The following is a 22,790-nucleotide window of genomic DNA, read 5'->3' as shown; positions in this document are numbered from 1 at the left end:
TACACATTTTCGTTTTCCCTTTAGAGCATTCTAGTTTGCTCTTATATTCAGTTGAAAATTTGTGATTGGTCAAAAAAAACCAGCTTTCAGTTTGCTGCGTAGTTTGTGAGTAGTCAAGAAAAAGATGCTTTTTTTACCAATTGTCACAATTATTATCATCCTGAAAATGAGATTTACTCAAATCTCCCTCACCTCCTAGTTGCATGATAATATCATCATAACTGGCATCAGATTCACCCTGACCTAGTAAATAAAGAAAATTTAAATAAATAAGCTTGAATAAAAATTCTATAATAGGGATGCCAAGTTATTTTTCAGGTAAATAACTAAACCTATCTAACTTACTTTCTACCTAAAAATCCTGCTTCTAAATATATCATTGAAACTACAAATGTCTTTAATACAAAAAAATTACAAACTACTTACAACTAATACTCTTTGTCAAAGAGTCCAAATTGTCCAAAATAAACCGTCAGTTGACCAATCTTCTTCTTTTCCGTTGAGGTGGATTTTTAACTGCAAAGGCTGTATTTCGGTAACAGCCGGGAGGCCTCCTCGGTTATCGATTTAACCACTTCTGGAATAGGTCCTCTATCACAATCTGCTCCATGTCATAACGTGGACTAGACGGTACAATTGCTGGTAGCACTCGGTATTACACCCAGTAACTTCCGTTCCGGAAGGAAAAAGCTTTCTAAGATTCCCTGATTTTCAATAGTCTGATTTTTGCTCGAATTTTTTAGAAACTGACTTTCCAGCTCAAAAGTCTTTCTTGACAATCAACAACCAAAAACAAAAAAAAAACCTTTTTTTTTCACCTTCTACCTCCACGTACCAGCTTTTTCACCTCCTTTGAAGTTCATCAAGTAATATAGTCAAATTTTTACCCTTTGAGAATGACGTCAAGCAGGTGAAAAAACACGCATGTCTGGAATTAGATCACAAGTTTTAACCTACAAATGCTTTGAAAAATTAGTGCGTTCAGAAGTGACTGATGATCAAGTGCCTTGAAAATCACATGATCATCATTCATTCAGGGAATAGGTGTGCTTGCACTCACTTAAAGATCTCTTCTACTCCTAATAACATAATATATTATTAATGTTCATTGATTTTGTGCTCTGTTATTGTGCTTTGCACAATAAAGCGAAAATAGTAATTTGACATAACAACATTACTAACTTCTTTGTTTTTCATAAAAGCGGTTATTTTGGTTTTGCTGACCGACATTTTCATAGAAATGTTGGTGAAATAGGAGTCGTTAGCTGGAATTCCAGCCTTTTTCTTTCGGCATAGGGTAGCAGTACTCAGTTTTGAAGCATGTGATGCTCTATCATACACATTGGAATAATCAATTGGGATGACATCTGGAAACTGTTTCTTTTCGTACTCCAAAAAAAGCAGCACAATTAGAATTAGCATTTGGGCTTGCTCATTGTAGCACAGCATTTTTATACTTGTGATATTTGTTTATATCAAAGTGACAGTAAATGTCAACGTTTTTAATTTGACAAGATGACAAAATCAATAACGTGCCTTTTTTGCTAAAATTGTTTATTTCATATGTTTGACATGCGAGAAACAAAGATGCAAAAAGATGACGTCATTCTCAAAAGGTAAAAATCCAACTATACTGTTAATTTTCTTAATAACTACATACAATCCTACTAAAACTAACTATAATGGTAAACACTTGACATCCCTACAAAAATGTACCTTTTCTATAAATTAAATAAATAAATTTTCTTTATTTTTTTGAAAAAAAATCCTTTTTTTCTTTGTTTATTGGATTGGGTCTTCTGTCTCACACAAAAAAGGTTTGTTGGGAAAATGGAATTTCGCACTATTTTCAACTAAGTTGAAAATAACATTAACCTAGTCGTCCCAACACAAGACCATTGACTTAGGCTCGGTCTTGATACCTAAAAACGCTGACGTTTCGGTGGAAAATCTACCACCGTCTTCAGAGAATCTAAAAAAGAAAGAACACAACGGCAGAACACAGAAAACAACAACTTAATAAATATTAAACCTGATAATGTTCAATTTGGAACTCTGAGAAGGGTTTTGTCAATAAAAATTGACATAAATTTTGACTTTTGTCATTCCAATAGGAAAGGTTATCTATTGTTGTAGTGAAAGGTGAGTTTTATAATGAAAACAAAATTACAAGAAATTTCAGTTTCGTTTGATATGACCAAGTGTTATCTCCTCCTCTAGAATATTTAACCAAGTTTGGTCAATATTAATAGAGGATGTAGCAACACAGGAGTCATGGTTTAATCTAATATATGCACTTTCTTTTATTTTACGTCTTTTTGAAAAAGTTTCTTTGTCTATGATACTACATTCATTCCATTTGACTCTATGATCATTATCAAACGCGTGTTGGCATATGTTGGATTTGTGAAAGTCTCCAGTTCTTAAATAATTTGGGTGTTCTTTAATACGTTTTTTTAAAGGTCTGGAGGTTTCACCAATATAAAATTGATTGCATTCGCAAGGAATTTTATATATCACGTTTCTTGTAGATTCATTTTCATTGTGAGGTTTTGTTTTAGTTAAGTGCGATCTTAATGTGTTTTGAGTTCTAAATATTGTTCTGATGTTATATTTTTTAGCTATTCGTTTGATTTTGTCAGAAATACCTGGAATGTAAGGAATAAAAAGGTTAGTAAAAGGTAAAATTTGATTTTGATTTCCAGATTGTTTTGGATGTTCTAAATCCCTAAAACATTGATTAATAAATGTAATATAAGTGCGAAATTCCATTTTCCCAACAAACCTTTTTAGTGTGAGACAGAAGACCCAATAAACAAAGAAAAAATGAGTAACTCGTCTCAACAAACATATAGAACATATCTCCAAAAAAATTCTTATTTTCAAGACACAATCACAAACTACAAACACTGTTTTTGCAGTGAATAACCAGATAATGACCGAAACTCCTAATCCTCCATGCTCTTTCATCCAAGTTCTTCTTGAGGCTAATGCGAGGACATTATTCTGGAATTATTCATAGTTTGACCTTGCACAAGAATGCAAATGCAGCTCTGGAATTGACTTAGAAACACCCACAACTACGTTTCGGAGCCTAATCAGCTCATATCTAATTCAGAACGTACATGTAGGATTCCGATTCCATCTCACGCCTAAATAATTCCCTTTATGTTTCGCGAGGAAACGTTGACGGTTTTGTTTCATTAATGCGAAAGGTATTCACTATACGCGCCGTATCCAAATAGGGGGGGAGATTTAATTAAATTATCTCGTTAATGCGAATGACAATAAAACAGAAAAAAAAATGATTTACGTTTATTGCCCAACATATTTGGTGTTTCAGGGTAATCTGCGTTGATAATCTTCTTAATACGTTTAAGTAGCAAAGTTACCCTCAGGCCAGATATCTGGTAAAGTGGAGGCGTACATTATTAAATGGAACGTGACAAGCATTCGTGTTTAAGATTTACGTACGAATATTTTTAGTTATATTTCATCTCTCTTGTTTTGTATCTTAAACTAAAACTGTAGGTCAACATAACTCAGGCGAGTATGATACACATTTTTTCTTTTCCATCAAAATTACAAGAGGAAGCGCAACTGGCTGCACGATGGTGCACCTACACACGCAGGAACAAACTACTACGTGACTTGCAACTGGTAGACATATTGTGCCAGGCGGCCTGCGAAATATACTGTCCGGTCCATCCTTCGCATACAGATGACGTTAAACCGGGATATATTCTCGTTTAATCTCGGAGATAGATTTAGGATGACAGAGTTAAATGGCCGGCGTGAATAAGTAATTTGAAATTTAATATTGTATTACCTGCTAGGCAATTTTTTATCCTTGTTTAAATCAGTGAGTTTACTAGGGAAATTTCCAACAAACAACCATTAAAATTGTCCGTTATTTCGCTAGAAATTAAATCTGCCCGACGAATTTGCCGCGATACTTACAAGTTTTGCACTTATCCAAAAAGGACGATAATAGTAACGAAAACGCCCTTTATAGCGATTATGTCGCGTAGTGCTTCTAATTGGTTATTATAATTTCGAGAATAGTTCTGTATTGTAACGACCAAAACTTGGTTGCAACGTACGTTTTTGGTCAGGTCATGCTGATTCTAGTTCAAGAAATTGTTAGTTGTCTTGATTAACCAAAAGTGAAGATTTTAAGGTATTGTTTTATCTCTAACATCAATTTGACAGGAAAACAGAGAGACATTGGTCGCTTAAACTCACCTGAGGTAAATCCTTTTCAGATCCATGATGCTGAAAATGCAGAAAAAACGTTTTCCCGCCACTCAACGAATGCAAATATCCTATCCTAATCAATGGCGACACTGTATGCCCGTCACTCAACACATCCAGGGTGGCGTCCCGCACACTCAACGGATTCTGACTGGGCCGTTCCCAATCAGTGTACTCGTTTTTCAAAGTCGAGAAAATTTCGTTTAAATGAAAATAGTAGGCGTTTCGAACGTACGTCCTCAGTACTCGATCGCGTTTTGTTTCATTGAAACCGAACTCCAGGTCTTGGGCGTTCAAGTCCAGGTAGGACTCGGTGCTGGTGAGGGACACCAAAAGGTCCCGATCGGGAAAATCGGCCAGTTCGTACCCCGACGATGTTGCTATCGTTGAACTGCCCATTGATGGTGGGGCTGAGGTAGGGTTCACTAGGATGGTACCGTCGATAAATGGTGCAAAACCTGCAGAAACTTAGTTGTATGGATTTTAAAGAACAAGACTCAGCTGAGATTTACGCAAATGCTTCACACATCTAACCAGACTTTTATTTGTTGCGTCTTTTTATTGTTAAATTTACTTTGAATCGAAAAAAGTCAACGGTGTTTACCTAAAAAGGGCCGGAGCCCCCCGCAGACAGCCCGACAAGGGCTTTTTGTTGAGACCCTACGTGAAAAGAACGATTGATCTTCACGTTGACACGTCTAACAAATCAAGTTTGGTTAAATGGATTCGTCGATACATAGTCAGAAGAAGTGAAATTTCAATTACGAATTACATCCTAAAAACATTTGAAATTTAGTTTTATACAGAAATGTCTAGTTTTTTACGTTTACAATATCAGAGAAACATTATATCTTGAAACTGACAGATATTGTCAATGTGATAATACAGGGTGGTCCAGTTTTAAGTGTCAATAATTCACCATTTGATAGCTAATCAAAAAATAAGTTGACTTGCATTGTGTAATTTTTCTGAAAAACGTTTCCTAAGGAAGATACAGTCCTCCAAATTTCAATTTAAAAAATCGTTTTATATTTTAAAACTGAACATCCAAGACTTGTGAAAGTCCAAATTTGTACTGAATAGTTTAAAAAGTTTTTTACTACTAGGAATGGTCTTATGATTAGCTTTCTCAGACTGCCATCCTGGATGAGTGTCTGAAACTGGCATTTAAGAACTAAAAAAAGTCCGGAAATCAAGACAAAAATTGTATTGTGCATGAAACTCATTTTTTACTACTAAAAATAATATAAAAGTTGACTTTTAATGCTAGAACTGACTTTACTAGGACTCCAAAAGGTCCAAAAGTATATTTTCAAGACTTTAATTGGTGTACAACTCAATTTTCTGGACTGGACAACAAGTCTAGAAGTAAATTTTTTTAAATTTTATTTCTAAAAATTAGTTCTCAAGACTATTATTATAGCATTTGGTACCAAAATTGTTTACTTTTATTACTAAAGAAACTTGACTTTTGGAAATAGTCTTAAACTCGATTTTTCAGTCTTAAAAAGCACTAAAAACAGTCTGAATTTCTTAGAGATGCTACAATTTATTGCACCTATAATTGTAGAAGTCAATTTAATAGTGAAGAAGCTTGAAATAACATTTTCAAGACTATGGTCAGTGGACAAACTGGCTTTTAGGCCTGATAAGTCAAAAACTTTGTAAAGATAGTCTTGAAACTCGATTTGAGGCACTGAAAACAGCCCTAAAATACTAAAAACAGTCTAGTTTATTAGGAAATACCCGAATTTTTAGCATTGAGGTGTCTAAAAGTCGATTTAATAGTAACAAAGCTTGGAATGCTATTTTAAGTCTATGAAGAATGTAAAAATTGTTTTTTAAGTTTGCTATGTCAATAACTTGGTGAAGATAGTCTTGAAACTCGATTTTCCAAGCTGAAAGCAGTTTTGAAGCACTAAAAATAGTCCAGAATTCGAAGAAAATGAAAAGCAAAGTAAAAAGCACGAAAAGTTCGTTTTCAAGACAATTTTCATGAATCTAATGTTAATGTCCTGCATCTAAGACTATTTTCAAGACCAAAATATTGAAATTTGTCTTCAAATTATGAAAACTTACTTCAAATGCAAATTTTAAGCTTCTGATGTCACTTTTCATTAGTTCAGTCGCATTTTGGGGTTCAAGTCTATTTTTAAGGTTTAAATGTAAGAATTTGTTGTAACAAATTCTTGAAAAAGTAGTTTTTATGTTATTAAAGTTAAAAAGGTACTAAAATCTCTCGATTTGCATGAAAACTGGTTACAAACACAATTTTTAAGCTTCTGAAATTTTTATCTTTTCTAATTCAAATTTCAAAACTAAAGTCTTTTAGTTTGTCTGGAAACTATGAAAATTGGCTACAATAATATTTTTTAAACTTCTTAAGTGAATTTTCCGTTTCCAAGACAATTTTTTAAGTTGGGTTGGGTTAGTTTTGGGTTTTTGACCGTAATAAAGTGCTTGTTCCAAATTTGATCAATATTGCTCCAACGGTCTGACAGTTATGACAAAAAAAAACGATTTTTAAACAGAAATTAAAAGGACTGTATTTTCCTTAGGAAGCACTTTTCAGGAAAAATTTTCAAGACCAAAATATTGAAATTTGTCTTCAAATTATGAAAACTTACTTCAAATGCAAATTTTAAGCTTCTGATGTCACTTTTCATTAGTTCAGTCGCATTTTGGGGTTCAAGTCTATTTTTAAGGTTTAAATGTAAGAATTTGTTGTAACAAATTCTTGAAAAAGTAGTTTTTATGTTATTAAAGTTAAAAAGGTACTAAAATCTCTCGATTTGCATGAAAACTGGTTACAAACACAATTTTTAAGCTTCTGAAATTTTTATCTTTTCTAATTCAAATTTCAAAACTAAAGTCTTTTAGTTTGTCTGGAAACTATGAAAATTGGCTACAATAATATTTTTTAAACTTCTTAAGTGAATTTTCCGTTTCCAAGACAATTTTTTAAGTTGGGTTGGGTTAGTTTTGGGTTTTTGACCGTAATAAAGTGCTTGTTCCAAATTTGATCAATATTGCTCCAACGGTCTGACAGTTATGACAAAAAAAAACGATTTTTAAACAGAAATTAAAAGGACTGTATTTTCCTTAGGAAGCACTTTTCAGGAAAATGACATAATGAATGTCAACTTATTTTTTAATTGGCTATGGATTGGTGAATTATTGACATTTAAAACTGGACCACCCTGTATATGCACTAAAATGTCGTTTCAAAAAACTCAAAATGGCGACGTTATGAATGCCTAAAATCGTATAAAGAATATTTTTTTCCATCAATGAAACGAAATCTCATGCTGAAATTGTTTGAGTAGTACAAACCTTTAAAGGGTCAACTTACCCGGCAAAAACCTTGGAGTGTCCACCTTAATATTAAGCAAAAAATTAAGAGGTTTCAGTCTTAAACAGGGAGCCAAATCGTCCTCGTGCAAATCGCCATGACAACCGGTGTCCTCCGCCACCTTTCTTTTGACCCAAAGGGGGTCGCGTTGCAGGGCCCAAGGGCTCAGCCCGGAGCCGCTGAGCAGGATCACTCGGTGCAGTAATTCTGTAACGAGAACGCAAATTCGTAGTCCTAAATCAACTCGGTCCCGGTTAGGGTCAAGACGTAAAACAAAAAAATAACCCTTCCAGCTCAAATTGATAGGGCTACATTTCACGTTATACAACACTCCAATATAGATGTGAAAATGACGCATTGCTTTGACCCCTTAATAATAACGGGAAAGAGAAATACCACTTCTTTTGTCGAGTATTTTTATTGAACACATTCGTTGTCGAATCGGCCCGTTTTGGACTCACTGTCGCCCTTTCTTTAAAACGCCCGTTCTTTTGAAGGGATTGTTAAATCTCGCGCACAGAAAGGAATTGTGTTGTAAATGCCAAAGGAAATTTAGGACCTTAACGCCGCCATATAAGATAAAGCACTATAAAGAGATAAATCTGGGCAATCCCAGAATTTTATTCTGGATAATCCACATCGGGATTGTGAGGCGGCAATCTTTTTACCAAATTTATTGACTGGAAAGTTATCCTTTGAGTAATCAATTAAATTCAATAAAAATTCACAGTCAGAAGTTTTTCAACACTATATTTAAATTGTATTGTTAGTGTACTCCCATCCCTTATCACTCTATAATAGATAAAGCAATTCTAGCAAACTAGTGGCAAACAAAATGTATTTATTTATTTTTTCAAATCTAAGATGGTATATAACCAACTTACATTCTCATAAAACCACATTTCTTGCAGATTAAAGCAAAAAAAGTCGTCTTCGTAGTTTTGAGCCTCAAACGTCAATTTTAATCCCATTAAAAACAGCAACAATGCACCTCTGTTTCATTTCTGGTAAATATGCCGGTGTATTCATTATATTATGTAAATGTAAGTAACCGTATAAGTTTCGGCGGCGACACCGCAGAGGATTACGTGCACAAAAGCAATATTAACCCAATCTGGACGGAACCATATTAAACTGACAACAAAGCTCGTTTGCTTTCGACAAAAAAGCTTGTTTGCGAAGGAACAAACGGTCAATTTGGAAGCCGCATTAAGATATTGGGTTTACCTTATGCACATGCAGTTGCCTCCGCGAAAATTGGATTACTGGTTTATATTAAAAACGTTTTTCTTTTGCTGGAAACTCAATTAACTTTTTCCTTTTCAAAGCGTACTTACTCAATACTTACGGGAAAGTAAATAAGTGTTAATTAGAGCCAAACTGGATAACAAGCCGATATTCGGGGAGTTAACTCGCTTTCGGTGGTTTACAGTGTAATTACTTGTTTCACTATAGTGTTTACTCAAGTTAGCTGTGTAATTCAAACTTTATTATGGTATTGAAACTTAATTTACACTTGGTTAACCTAATAAATACACAAACAAAGCACAGCTGAATTTTTTTGACTGTTAAACAAATGACATTTTTAAGAGGATAGTCGTTGCTTATTTGACAGTTTAAGAGTACATAAAAAACGGTCTTTTTTTTTACTGTGTAACCCCATTTTTATTGCACAGTTTGTTCCCATTTCCGGTCGTTTTAATTCGAAAGGGAAAATGGTAAAAAATCCAGTCGCGTTTATCGGAAAAGACTTTCCCCGGTCCCGAAATTCGGTCTATGTCCTATTACGAAATAAGGGAATCGAGAACCGGGAAAATCCCTTAGCGGGACTTTGCTGATCTTTATCGAACGTAATGTTTGGCGTCGCTCGTTCAATTTACTATTTTGGTCCGTAAACATTCGCTCGAGTGCATCGCGGAGACAAAATTTACGTTTTTACACACATTTTGAAATTTGTTTTACGAATAAATTTGTACCTTTTGCAACTGGTGAAACGGCGATAAAGTTGACCAGAGCGGCGCCGGTGCCGTGCCCCATTAAGGTAACTCTTTCGGGGTCGCCCCCGAAGGCGGGCAGGTTCTCCCTTAGCCAGTGCAGCCCTGCAACGAGGTCCATCAGGCCGAAATTCCCCTGGGCGCTTCCTTTTGTTCCGGTCTTGAGAAAACCTGGATTGAAAGAACGCGTGAGTGTTACGAGGGAAATAAAGCTGTCTTAGAAAGTTAAATATTGTTAAACACTAGCACTACCCGGACCGCCAACATGAAACAAAACAACTAAAATTATATCTATCCTTGTTCAATTTGTTCAATAGAAAAGGTCTGTCACGTGTTTTCACTCATCAAATTGTCAACTGTCAGAGATATCGAATGACAGTTACCTAACTTCCCAGTGTTGCCATTCCACTAGCAGTAAATGTGCCAGCATTAGGTATTTCTCCTTTTTTTGCTTCTGCTTTTACAAACCCCCACAAGTTAGAGGAGAAAATAGGTATTTTCCTACTCCTAATGTTTTCTGAACAACTTAAAATATACAGGTGTGGTAAATCCAAAAGCGACCATAGGAAAACCGTGTAACGGACAGAGAAACGTAGGTAATTGCATGCGCGGGAGAAAGACCGAAAACGAAAAAAATGTCAAGTAGGCCATATTTTTAGCGCGCTGTTGCCAAACGCCGTAAGTAAGTTTGTCGAGGGTATTGAATAACGCAACAGCGCGCTAAAAATATGGCCTACTTGATATTTTTTTCGTTTTCTGTCTTAGTCCCGCGCATGCAATAATGTACGTTTCTCTGTCCGTTACACGGTTTTCCTATGGTCGCATTTGGATTTACCACACCTGTATTATAGTACTTGCCGTGAGATATGGTATAGGCAAGTTTTGCTGTCAAATACCACTCTATTAAACTATAAAACTACAAAACTTGCTTAAAAGCAATACATCAATCAGTGTAAATCAAATTAATATGCATTTTATAGTTTTGTGATATATCTGTCCCAATGATGAACTATCAAACCCAACTTCATCAAGCTATCAAACTATAAAACATTGCTTAAAGGCAGTACAATCAGTACGAATCTTATTTAATGTTTGTTTATAGGTCTATGAATACAATTTTGACAGTTCTGACATACAAATGTATGTTTCGAACTACATTTTTTTAGATTTTTAAGCGGTAGTAATCCTGACCATCTTGTTTTGTCAGATTGAGTTAGAATGAGATAAACACTGTAAAAACTTTGCTGATCGTTATCAAAATTTTGTTACATGTTTCTTCACCCTGTATATACAAAACATCATGTGATTTACAGCTGACAAACGTTTCAAAAACATTTAACTGATACTCGGTGCATACGAGCCATTTAATCCTCCCCGGAGTTTAATTTAGCAGACAGCAATCGTAGCGTGCAACTAAACTGGCTCACATACATTTTATCTCGTGAGCAATTAGTTTTGAAGGTCTCAATTAACGGAATCGCTTCAGAGTTTAGAACGTGTGCATAACACACAACAGCGTCGAATTATCGAGATATTTAATAAAGCGTACGTTTTCCATTCCGTCGTCGTCACAGAGCCATATCCACGTCTGGAACATAAACCAATATCTCCATCGAGTTAAGCTAAACTGACACTGATTGCCACGCGAAGACAATGCTCCAGCTTTCCAGGCGCCATTTCCAGAGATAAACCGTTTTTCGTATAATACTCCTTTTCCATGTCGAATGGCGGAAAACGTGTTTGCAACTGGTTTGGTCGACAAATTGGAATAGCTGTTTAAAAATGGCACTATACAGTAACGTTCGCGGGGGGGTTTTATAACTCAAAGTCTAGATTAAAATGCTTTATGACGGCCCTCATTTTCGCGGACCTAAATTACGGACCCGTTTTACTTTGTGATTAATTAAGGTAGAATTGTAATTCAGTTCTAAACAGTCTCGGGACCGAGAAATCGCATTACGTACGGAACATTTCCTCAAACGGAGCAAGAGAGAAACGTGGCAGCGTTGTGTCTTCGTGCGACAATTACTGTCACCTTTAATTGAATCAAATAGATTATTGAGGTAGTGCAAGTTTCCCAGAAAACCACCATAACTTGAATAAATATGACACACACTTTTCGATTTTTCGTTAAAATTTAGAACTTTCCAGACTGTTTCAGTCTCAAGAGGGAGTCAATATTCATTCGGTATTTTTATAAAGTTTCCTTCCTTCAGTCAAGAAAGTTTCCTGGAACTCAATGCAGGCTGTAATAAGATGTGTAATTCTGTTGGGAAATTCTTTCAAACCAACATGAAATCAAGTTTAAAAAAAAATAATGATGGACGTAATACCGTTAAGGTAAAGTAAAATTGGAAAAGTAAAATTCAGTATGAGAGGAAAATTTACCAATTTCAAATTCAAATTTGCTTGAAAGATGATCTTTCAAGAGGATCATTTTCCTGTCATGGCTGTCATTAATTTCATTATTGTCAAAATAAAATCCTGGAAAATAAAGACTAAATAAAAATTTTGATTTGTTTTTTATTGTTTTAGAGATTTTGGTTTATCAATAATAAAATAAATCGAGTAAGACTTTTCTGACAAAGTGATTCTTGTACCAGATGAGGAACAATCTTATAACTTTTTTTTATAAGCTCGGGAGCTTCTAGACTAGTTGAAAAGCATTTGGAATCTTTCAGACTGTTCTAAATGCTTTTGGAAGCTTCTAGACTGTTTTGGAAGGCTTTAGACTGCTTGAGAAGCATTTTAGAGTTTCTGTAGTGTTTTGAAATATTTTTAGACTACTTTAGGAGCATTGAAGTTTCTGGTCTGCTTGTGGACATTTAAATTTGAACTTTTGGAAGCTTTTAAACTGCTCTAGAAGCATACGGAAGTTTTAAGACTGATAAAAATGGTCAGCAACTTCTATAAACCTATCCAAACCGTTTTAGTTTTTAAAAAATTACTGGAGACGTCTAGTAACATTTTAAAAATGCCTGATGCTTTTAAATACTGCTAAAACTAATAATATTGTTAGTTGTTGTTAGAAAGTAGTAGTTTAGAAAACCCCCTTAATATTATCAGAAAGTTCTACAAGAATCCTAAACCTTCCAAGAACTTTCTAAAATGACGAGTTGCCTCTAAATAGTACCTGCAGAAAACTCAGGTAGAGAAGACCTCTTTACAGTTATCATAAAGCTCTACAAGCATCCTAAACCTTCTAAGAATTTTCTAAAATGGTCAAATATCTCTAGATAGTACAGAAAACTTCAGAGAAAGCTCCAGAAGTATCCTGAAACTTCCAGAAATTTTTTGAAATGGCCTGAGGTCTAGAAGCCTCTACAAGTGTCTTAAATAAATCTTAAGAATTTTCTAAAACTTTTTTATAAGAAAGCTTTTTCTAAAAAAATCTTGCAAATCCTAGGCAAATTTTGACATTGCACTGATATCACGTGGTTTTTGGAGGATAATTTAGCTAGGCAGTTACGTCACCACTGTCAGAATAACTGTCATAAATCTCACAAACACGATTTATATCGAATAGTGCAAGAAAACTTTTCTAAACCCTGATTTTTGCAACTTTTAAGCACAATTTTACAGTTTGGAAGAAAATTGCTTTTCAAACCCACTTGGAGTGAAAAAAGAACAGTTTTAAGCACATTTTTAGAATCCTCATTAAATTTCCTATCCAATAACTTAAACAAACTACAAAATTTAGTACAGGTCAGGGAGAAAAGCGGTGTCAAAAGACAGTATTTGTAATTTACTGACCAAAAAAAACGACTTACCTAGGACACCTAGTCGAAAATTAATAGTGACGACTATAACACGTCCTGATGAGGCCAGTACTGTACCATCATACGGATTGCCCGAATTCCACTCGTAACTTTCGCCGTGCACGTAAACCACGCAAGGTAGTTTGGTTGGTTCTTCTTCACCACTAGCTGAAACCAATTTCAGGTTAGTTTCAATTTAATAGATCTGCTTTTGTTAACTTTTCAATTAGTCCACGATTCGGAAAGTTTTAATTGAGAGAGAGGCCAAAGCACAACAAGCTGATGTTTTGACAACCAAGTTTCCGTAAACTTTGTTGTCCTTAAATGGGAAGGATTAATTTGGTTTTAATGAAACCCAATATTTGATTCAATTATTATAATTCCGAACGTGTTCAAGAAGAAATGATTTTAAAGCAAATCTAACATCTATAATCACTGTTGAAATTGGACTTAAAAGTAAATGGAATAAATTTTAAAACAAATTCTATCAAAGGGCTACGTTATTACTGTTAACGTTGATAATAATGGACTGTATTTATTTCTTTAATTTACACTTTATTTCAACTGAAATATACGGAGCAAAGGGGAGGCTCGTGTCCACCTTATAAGACTTGTAGATGCTCTCTCGGTCCGCGGTGTTGCCACTTCTCTCGCACCTCAACATTCCGCCCGCCTTGGAAGTACTCCGGTACTTTCGAAACTATTTAACTAACAACTAATATATAAATTTACGCTTTAAGTCCAATGCTACAAGAAACTTGAACAACTTGCTTATAACTAACTTAATCTAATATTATGTACTACTGTTTCCTTAAAACTTACATTATTGTCATTTAAATAAACCTAACAGTAGCGAAAAAACAAGCCAACAGGCCTTTTACATATCCTTAATATCTTAATTATGATCGGTCTTCTGAGTCCAATCATCATTTGGCAAAACACAAAGCTTGTTTACACCTCTCGTTACGTTGTTATTTCTTACGCGCACTTTCACAACACGTACCACACCGTCCGCTCCAGGCATTAGTTCGGTTACTCGTCCTAGCGGCCAGTTGCAGGGTGGTGCATGATCCTCTTTCAAAATCACTAGCGATCCAATTTGGAGCAAATCTGAAAACTTCTGTTTCCACTTGACTCTGGTCTGTAGTTCACATAAATATTCTTTATGCCACCTAGACCAATAGTGTTGACCCATTACTTGGAGATTCTGCCAGTGTTTTAAACGGTTTTCTGGCACTTGAGTTAAATCTCTTTCTGGAAGAGCTGTTAAGGATTTGCCAATCAGGAAATGCGCAGGAGTTAAAGCTGAACAATCTTCAGGGTCAGACGTCATCGGACATAATGGACGCGAATTTAATATACCCTCGATTTGTGTCAAAATGGTCGCAAGTTCCTCGAACGTTAAAGTCTTATTACCAATTACACGTTTAATATGCGATTTTGAACTTTTAATACCGGCTTCCCAAATGCCTCCGAAGCTAGGCGATTTTGCTGGGATGAAATGCCATTGAATTAGTTCGTTTGAGAGTTGATTGGCAATAATTTCAGACTTTTGTTTTAAAAATTCATAAACAGCTTTAATTTCATTATTCGCGCCTACATAGTTGGTCCCGTTATCGGAATAAATATTTACTGGTCTACCTCGGCGACTAATAAATCGTCTAAATGCAGCCATGAAAGCCTCAGTGGTTAGTTCAGTGACGAGCTCTATATGAACTGCCTTGACGGACATACAGACAAATAAGCACATATAAGCCTTTGTAATCTTTGCTCCCCGAGTTTTTCTATCCTTGATATAGAAAGGACCTCCGTAATCAGTACCAACATTTGCAAACGGTGGTGAACTGTTTACTCGACAGGCAGGTAAATCCCCCATCAAATACTCTAACGGTTTTGGGTTCGCCTTAAAGCACACCACGCAATTGCGAACAATATTTTTGCAAACACCTCGTCCCGATATCGGCCAAAAACGCTCTCTGATTGAGCAAAGAAGCGTCTGGACACCGCAATGTAATAGTCGTTCATGTTCTTGCGTTATTATTAATTTAGTTAACCGATGTTTACTAGGGAGAATTATCGGGTGTTTTTTGTCAAACGATTGACTCGCGTTCCTTAATCTTCCTCCTACCCGAATTAAGCCATCATCAATGAATGGATATAAGGTTAACAATTTACTTTTTTTATTAATGGGTTTATTTCGAGAAAGAAGGTCGTATTCGAGTGAAAAACATTGTTTTTGAACGGCAATAATTAAACATTTTAAAGCTTTGTCAATTTCTAAAGGTAAAAGTGCTCCTAATTGTCTCTGATTTTCTTTAATATTTTTAGTAAACCTTAAAACGTACGCAAGGATTCTTACAATTTTCGGTAGAGACGAAAATCTATTTGTTAACTCTGTTATAACATCGTTTTCTTTTGTTAATAACGTGCAAGTCAGGGAATTGCACTGTTCTGGTATAATTTCTGGCAAAACTTCCGTTGGTAAATTCCATTCAGAAAAATTGAGCTTGAGCCATTTGGGTCCAAACCACCACAACTTACTCTGACTTAAATCTGTTGCTAAAGCACCTCTTGACAATAAGTCAGCGGGATTGTCGCCTGAATTCACATGTCCCCAGTCATTGGCGTTGGACAACGTTTGTATCTCACTTACCCTGTTTGCTACGAAAGTTTTCCATCTGGTTGGGGTACCTCTGATCCACGCTAGTACAATTGTTGAATCCGTCCAAAGGTACTGCTTACTGGGCTTTATTTCCAACGACTCGGCTACCTTTTTTACTAAATTACTCAACAGAACAGCTCCGCATAACTCTAGCCGTGGTATATTTATTTGTTTCAACGGAGCTACCCTAGACTTTCCACATAATAAATTTGCAACCCACTCCATCGAGGGCAACTGGCAACGAAGATACACGCAAGCTCCATAAGCTTTGTTTGACGCGTCGCAAAATCCATGTATCTCAAAAGCAACATACCCATTTATCATGGCATGTCTTGGGATCCTAATGCTACCAATATTGTCCAGATCTCGATGAAACTCACTCCAGGACTCCAGTACTTGCTGTGGTATTTGCTCATCCCAACCTACCTTGTGTTTCCATAAATCTTGAATGACTATCTTTGCCCTGATTATCAGAGGACCTAAAAGCCCTAAAGGATCAAATATCTGACAAATTATTGATAATATTGCTCTTTTACTAAGACACTCAACATTTAACATATTAGGAACATTGATTTTATAACAGATTAAATCATTGTTGGAATCCCAGTATATTCCAAGAGTTTTATTTTGTTCTCCTTGGCCAATGTGTATCATGCTGACATCTAAACTTTCATCCAGCTCAAACCTTTTCAAGATGTCATCATCATTACATGACCATTTCCGTAGCGAAAACCCGGCTGATCTGAGAACTGAAGTTACGCTTTTTTGGAGTTCTAATATTTCTTCTTGACTGTTCGATCCTGTAAGCAGATCATCCATATAAAAATCCCTTTTTATTATTTTACTAGTATATGGATGCTCGCTTTCTACTTCTTCAGCCAAGTAAAATAAACATTTTACTGCTAGATAAGGCGATGAAGCATTGCCGTAAGTCACGGTATTCAGAGCATAAATCTTAAGTTCATCGGTTTCTGAAAAACGCCAAAATATCCTTTGATATTTTCGCTCATCTGTATCCACCAGTATTTGCCGATACATTTTTGAAATGTCGGCTGTCATGACATATAAATGAGTTCGAAATCTAGTCAATATAGAAAAAATATCTTGTTGTAAGGTCGGCCCTACATACTGGACATCATTGAGGGATAATCCTGTGTCAGTTTTGCAAGAAGAATCGAAGACTACCCTGCACTTAGTAGTTAGACTAGTCGTTTTCAAGACCGCATGATGTGGTAGGAAAAAACCTTCACTACTTTCTTCATCACATTCTGACATATGTTTAAGTTCGCAATATTCTCTCATAAAATCGTTATACTCTACTCTAAGTTCTGAGTTTTTAATTAATTTTCGTTCAAGCAGCTCAAATCTTCGCTTGGCAATTTCTTGGGAACTCCCTAACATTTTTAGATTGGGCTTAAACGGTATTTTAACAACAAACCTTCCTGACTCATCTCTTTTGACAGTCTTTGTAAAATAATCTTCACAAATTTTCTCACTCTCAGATAATATTTTAGTCTTACTTAATTCTTCCAATTCCCAAAACTTAACAATAATATTATCTGTTAGTGCGTCTGAATTTATCACCAAATTGCAATAATTAACTTGTGAAATTTGTGAACTGCCAGACATTCCTACTTCTCCTGCAATCACCCAACCAAATAATGTATTTTTTAATACAGGCAAATGTTTTCCTAATGTCTCGTAGCCAGGAATTAAAATTCTCCAAACAATATCAGAACCCAACAGTAAATCTATGTCACTTACCTCGTTAAATGTAGGATCTGCCAATTTCATCCAAGTTGGAATTTTAATTATCTGTTTATTAAAACTGACAGTTGGTAATTTGCATATTATATTAGGTAAAACAAGACATTTTATTTTTTGCTGAAAATCACCATTACACGATTGAATAGTTAAACTTGCTAATTTATTTACATTTGTAACTGTTTGACCAATGCCTTTTACTATATGCTCAATTGGAGTCGATATTAATCCTAAACTGTCGCATAACCTTTCAGATAAAAAATTTGATTGTGAACCCCCGTCCAGTAAAGCGCGTGCCTTTATTATTTTACCATTATCTCCCATTAGTAAAACCATCGCAGTCGATAACAAAACTTGGGACGGTCCGCCCAATCGCGCAACGTCGCATTGCGATTCGATTATATTTCGATCGGCCCCGGTCCCAACGCGTGCAATGGCGGCGGTCGAATTCTCGGGTGATTCTATAACGTTTTCTTGAGCGCCAGCGGTTGGCACATTTGGTTGATTGTTAGGAATTTCTCGGTCAAAATGTAAAACTGTGTTGTGTGCCTTATGACATTTGAAACATTTTCTCATTTTGCATTTCCAAAATGGATGTGTGTCTCTAAGGCAAATAGAGCACAATTTTAATCTCTTTACTTCGGAAATGCGCCCAGCTACCGACAAACCCAAAAATTTACTGCAATTAAATACACTATGTTCTTCATGACAGAAGTAACATTTCATTTTTTCAATAGCCGAAAACCCGTAGCCTCGAGTTTTCTTGCTAACTTGACTTTCACCTGAGGGTTTATTAAGTTTGCAGCTTTCCAACTTTTCCAGAATATCGCATTTTTGTTTTAAAAATGTATTTATATCATTCATCGTTGGTAAGTCGCCTGTAATTTTAAAACTTTCCCAATCGCGTCTAGTAACTGCATCAAATTTATTACACATAATGTATATAATTAAACGATCCCAAGATTCAGTTTCTTCTCCTAATGCTTTAAGAGCCCGCAAATGTTTTGTGTATGTGTCAAATAAATTTCTTAACTCAACGTGTGACTCTTTAACAATCTTAGGATGTTCAAAAATATCTCGAATGTGACTGTGAATAATCATATTTTTGTTTTCAAAACGATCTGACAAACTTTGCCAGGCAACAGCATAATTATCAGAGGATACTTGCAACGACTTAATACTTTGAGCAGCCTCCTTCACTAAAGAAGCTCTAAGGTAATAAAACTTCTGTATATTTGTGAGTGTTTCATTATCATGAACCAGTGCTGTAAAAATGTCCTTAAACTCTAACCAATGATTGTAATCACCATCAAAGGTTGGTATTGATATTGGAGGTAATTTTACCATAGAGCGAACCTGATCGTTAGACGTTGAACCAACCACTGATTCAGCATGAACCGCACTCAACCGATCCACTGCAATTAAACTCTCAAAGCGAACCTTTAAAATAGCCTTAACCTCGCCAATCAACTCAAAATATATATTTTCAAACAAAGTTCTTTCATTTTCGCCTGCGTCGGAATCATCTAGCAACTCTATATCTGACTGTAGTGTTTCAAACTCTTCGAAAAGAGGTTCTGTTTTTTCCAACCTAACTTGTAACTGATTGTATACACTATCAGGAACATTAATTTTTCCTATAACATTTTCCTGTAAATAAGTTCTCAAACGAGTTAGCTTGGATTTTACAGCACCCCTTTTGGCTTTCAATTCCGTAATGTTAGCCATTTATGACACAGTCGAAGGTATATTTTACAAAATAATAAATAAACTCTACTTGCCGTCTGACCCGTGGCGCAAATTTCTTGAAATTGCGTTTTCCTTCAAGTGGCGTCAAGTGCACGACTGCACCGCGTTAATAACTTCGTCGATGTGGCCTTTAGTTTCACTAATATGGGCACTGTTTTTGGTTTATTCTTCTCCAAACTTCACCAAAATCCGGTCGATGGACCAATGTTAACGTTGATAATAATGGACTGTATTTATTTCTTTAATTTACACTTTATTTCAACTGAAATATACGGAGCAAAGGGGAGGCTCGTGTCCACCTTATAAGACTTGTAGATGCTCTCTCGGTCCGCGGTGTTGCCACTTCTCTCGCACCTCAACAATTACGTATGCAATTTGGGTCGTTCAAAGACTGGGCTATTACTGGAAACGTTCCTGGAGTAAATGCGGTAGGGCCAAAAACGGGGCCTTTTGCATAATTTTTAGACTGAGTGGCTCAAATTTCCTTTTCTGTCATTTGTTTCAACCAATTTAAAAATCGAGCTAAAATATACTAAAGATTTGAGAGACTTTGTAATCAATTAATAGTTAAAAGTATCAGGAGAGCTACAAAACATAATCAGTTTTGAATTATAATGACAAGTAGAGTGATCTCACTGTACTAAAGCTAATTGTCCTATTGCTCTATTTCGGTCATAGAGTAATCTAAATTGATCTAAACCCAAGCTAGTTTATAATTAGGTCGAAAAGCTTTCCTGACTAAATGATGCAGGTAAAATTGTACATTTCCCGTGTAATCAGGTTAGATGAGCCAACTGATCCACGATTATCACCTAATAATCTCGGCCTAACCTTCGTTGTTTATGGGCAAAATTCCGATACCGATCAGGACCACTTTGCAAAGGTTGTCACTTCTAATCAGTGTACAATATCAAATACTATTTTAGAACATAATTATGTACATCTCGTCTCAACATTGAAAGTTTTGAAAATTAAGTTGGCCGAGCTGTGGGGTAATCACAAAAGAACTCTCAGACAGTGGGAAAGTTTTCAACTATAGGAAACGTTCGACTAATTAAAAAGCGAACAATAAAGTTTGACATTTTTAGAGGCGCTGACCGTACGATTCAAGAACTGAATGTATAATGAGACAGTAAATGTTGGAGAGCCACTCCCTGAACTTCCACTACGACATTAGAATGATTAAATTTGGTTCAAAGTTTACATTTTAACCGGAAAGTTACGATTCCCGAGTTTGCAGTTAAACTTACACGTTTGATGTTAATTAATGAGTTCGTCTTGTAGTTTTCTAAAGTGATTAATCCCTGATTAACTTCAATTCTTTAGCATTTTTACACTGATTCAGTTAACTAACACAATCTGATTAATTAAAAAAAAAACACGAGTGCAATTCTTCGACCACATGTATCCAAATTGAATTCCGGCTGGTTACGAAACTGCAAAGTCGTAAAGATTGTCGGCTTTTTGCTTTGCCAAAACGCATTAACCGCACCACAGTATAATTTAATAGATGCTTCTGTTTGGCAAAATTTTCTCTCGGAATTTTCACTTTGTGTTTCGGGATGTTGCCGCAAAAGTAACGAAATTATGAAATGTTTTGGTTTTTTTGTGCTCTATGCTGAACGCCTTAAAACGCAATGTGGATTACTTTTTTTATTAATTTACAACAACCTATGTAAAAGGAGTGAAAATTACCATATCAGTAAAAATGAATTAAAGGTTAGAGAAGAGAGATTAATTAATAGGGTTCGGATTAAAAAGCACTAAAATTGTGAAAAAAAGCGCTTAAAAAGCAAAATCATTTTCCTCAAAATCTGTAAAAAAAGCACAAGACTATTTCAGAGATACAAAATTTTTTGAGTTCAACTTCAAACTGCTTTGGAAGCATATGGAAGATTTTAGACTGTTTTTTTGAACTACCTGCGAGCATTTGGACTGTTTAAAGAGCATATTGAAGGTTCTGGACTGCCTTAGAAGCATTGGGAAACTCTTACATGGTTCTGGAACTATTTGAAAGCTTCTGGACTCTTTTGATATCTTCTGGGAGCTTCTAGACTAGTTGAAAAGCATTTGGAATCTTTCAGACTGTTCTAAATGCTTTTAAAAGCTTCTAGACTGTTTTGGAAAGATTTAGACTGCTTGAGAAGCATTTTAGAGTTTCTGTAGTGTTTTGAAATATTTTTAAACTATTTTAGGAGCATTGAAGGTTCTGGACTGCTTATGGATATTTAAATTTGAACTTTTGGAAGCTTTTAAACTGCTCTAGAAGCATACGGAAGTTTTAAGACTGACAAAAATGGTCAGCAATTTCTCTTCTATAAACCTATCCAAACCGTTTTATTTTTAAAAAATTACTGTAGACGTCTAGTATCATTTTAAAAATGCCTGATGCTTTTAAATACTGCTAAAACTAATAATATTGTTAGTTGTTGTTAGAAAGTAGTAGTAGTAACCTAACCTAACCTAACCTAACCTAACCTAACCTAAACCTTCCAAGAATTTTCTAAAATGACGAGTTGACTCTAAATAGTACCTACAGAAAACTCCTTTAAAAGTTTCAGAAAGCTCCACAAGTATCCCAAAACTCTAATAGAACAAAAAGTTCCTTTAAAATGGCTAGAGGCTTCTACAAGTGTTTTAAACTTGCCAAGAATTGTCTAAACATGCCAAAGGTCTCCAAATAGTACAGAAGACTTCTTTGCAGTTATCAGAAAGCTCTACAAGCATCCTAAACCTCCTAAGAATTTTCTAAAATGGTCAAATATCTCTAGATAGTACAGAAAACTTCGTTAAAAATTTCAAAAAGCTCCAGAAGTATCCTGAAACTTCCAGAAATTTTAGCTAAGCCTCTACAAGTGTCTTAAATAATTCTTAAGAATTTTCTAAAATTGGTAAAGGTTTTGGATGTGTCAGAAGCCTGCAAATACCACTAAAGATCTTTAAACATTGGCCAAAGCCTTACTACAAGTGTCCTAAATTTTAAAAAAACTACCAGATGCTCTGCCTAATCTAAGATAGTGATGACAGTCAAATAGATTACAAATAATGGGCTGAAATTCAATTAACATTAGAACAAAGTAGTTGGCATAATATAGACATTTACGAGATTAAATGATCACATTTTGTGGTATCTTTTACTACGTCATGTTTTTAATTAGGCTTCCGGTATAGTGTCAATTTTTTCTCGTCAATCCGGAAACTCCAAGAGGGGAAACAGAAGACCCAATTTCGGTCCCGATATAGGCTTTGGATATTGC

At 35.4% G+C, this 22,790-nt stretch overlaps 1 protein-coding gene across 1 annotated transcript in view; it reads right to left on the bottom strand.

The window, feature by feature from the left end:
• The window catches only part of LOC145734123 (neuroligin-4, X-linked-like), a 78,861-nt gene that overhangs the window by 19,394 nt on the left and 36,677 nt on the right, over positions 1-22,790 (bottom strand). Inside the window, exons 6-9 of the mRNA XM_081987274.1 lie at positions 13,371-13,526; positions 9,583-9,771; positions 7,607-7,813; positions 4,246-4,712 (exon numbers count right to left, since the gene is read on the bottom strand). Coding sequence (XP_081843400.1) covers positions 4,246-4,712; positions 7,607-7,813; positions 9,583-9,771; positions 13,371-13,526 — 1,019 coding nt within the window. The remainder of the gene's footprint in view (positions 1-4,245; positions 4,713-7,606; positions 7,814-9,582; positions 9,772-13,370; positions 13,527-22,790) is intronic.

Source organism: Ips typographus, linkage group LG9, assembly GCF_016097725.1.
Source record: "Ips typographus isolate SLU linkage group LG9, UJ_Ityp_2.0, whole genome shotgun sequence".
NCBI lineage: Eukaryota > Metazoa > Arthropoda > Insecta > Coleoptera > Curculionidae > Ips > Ips typographus.
Note: the sequence above shows the minus strand (reverse complement) of the source record. Positions and strands in the feature narration are given on the sequence as shown.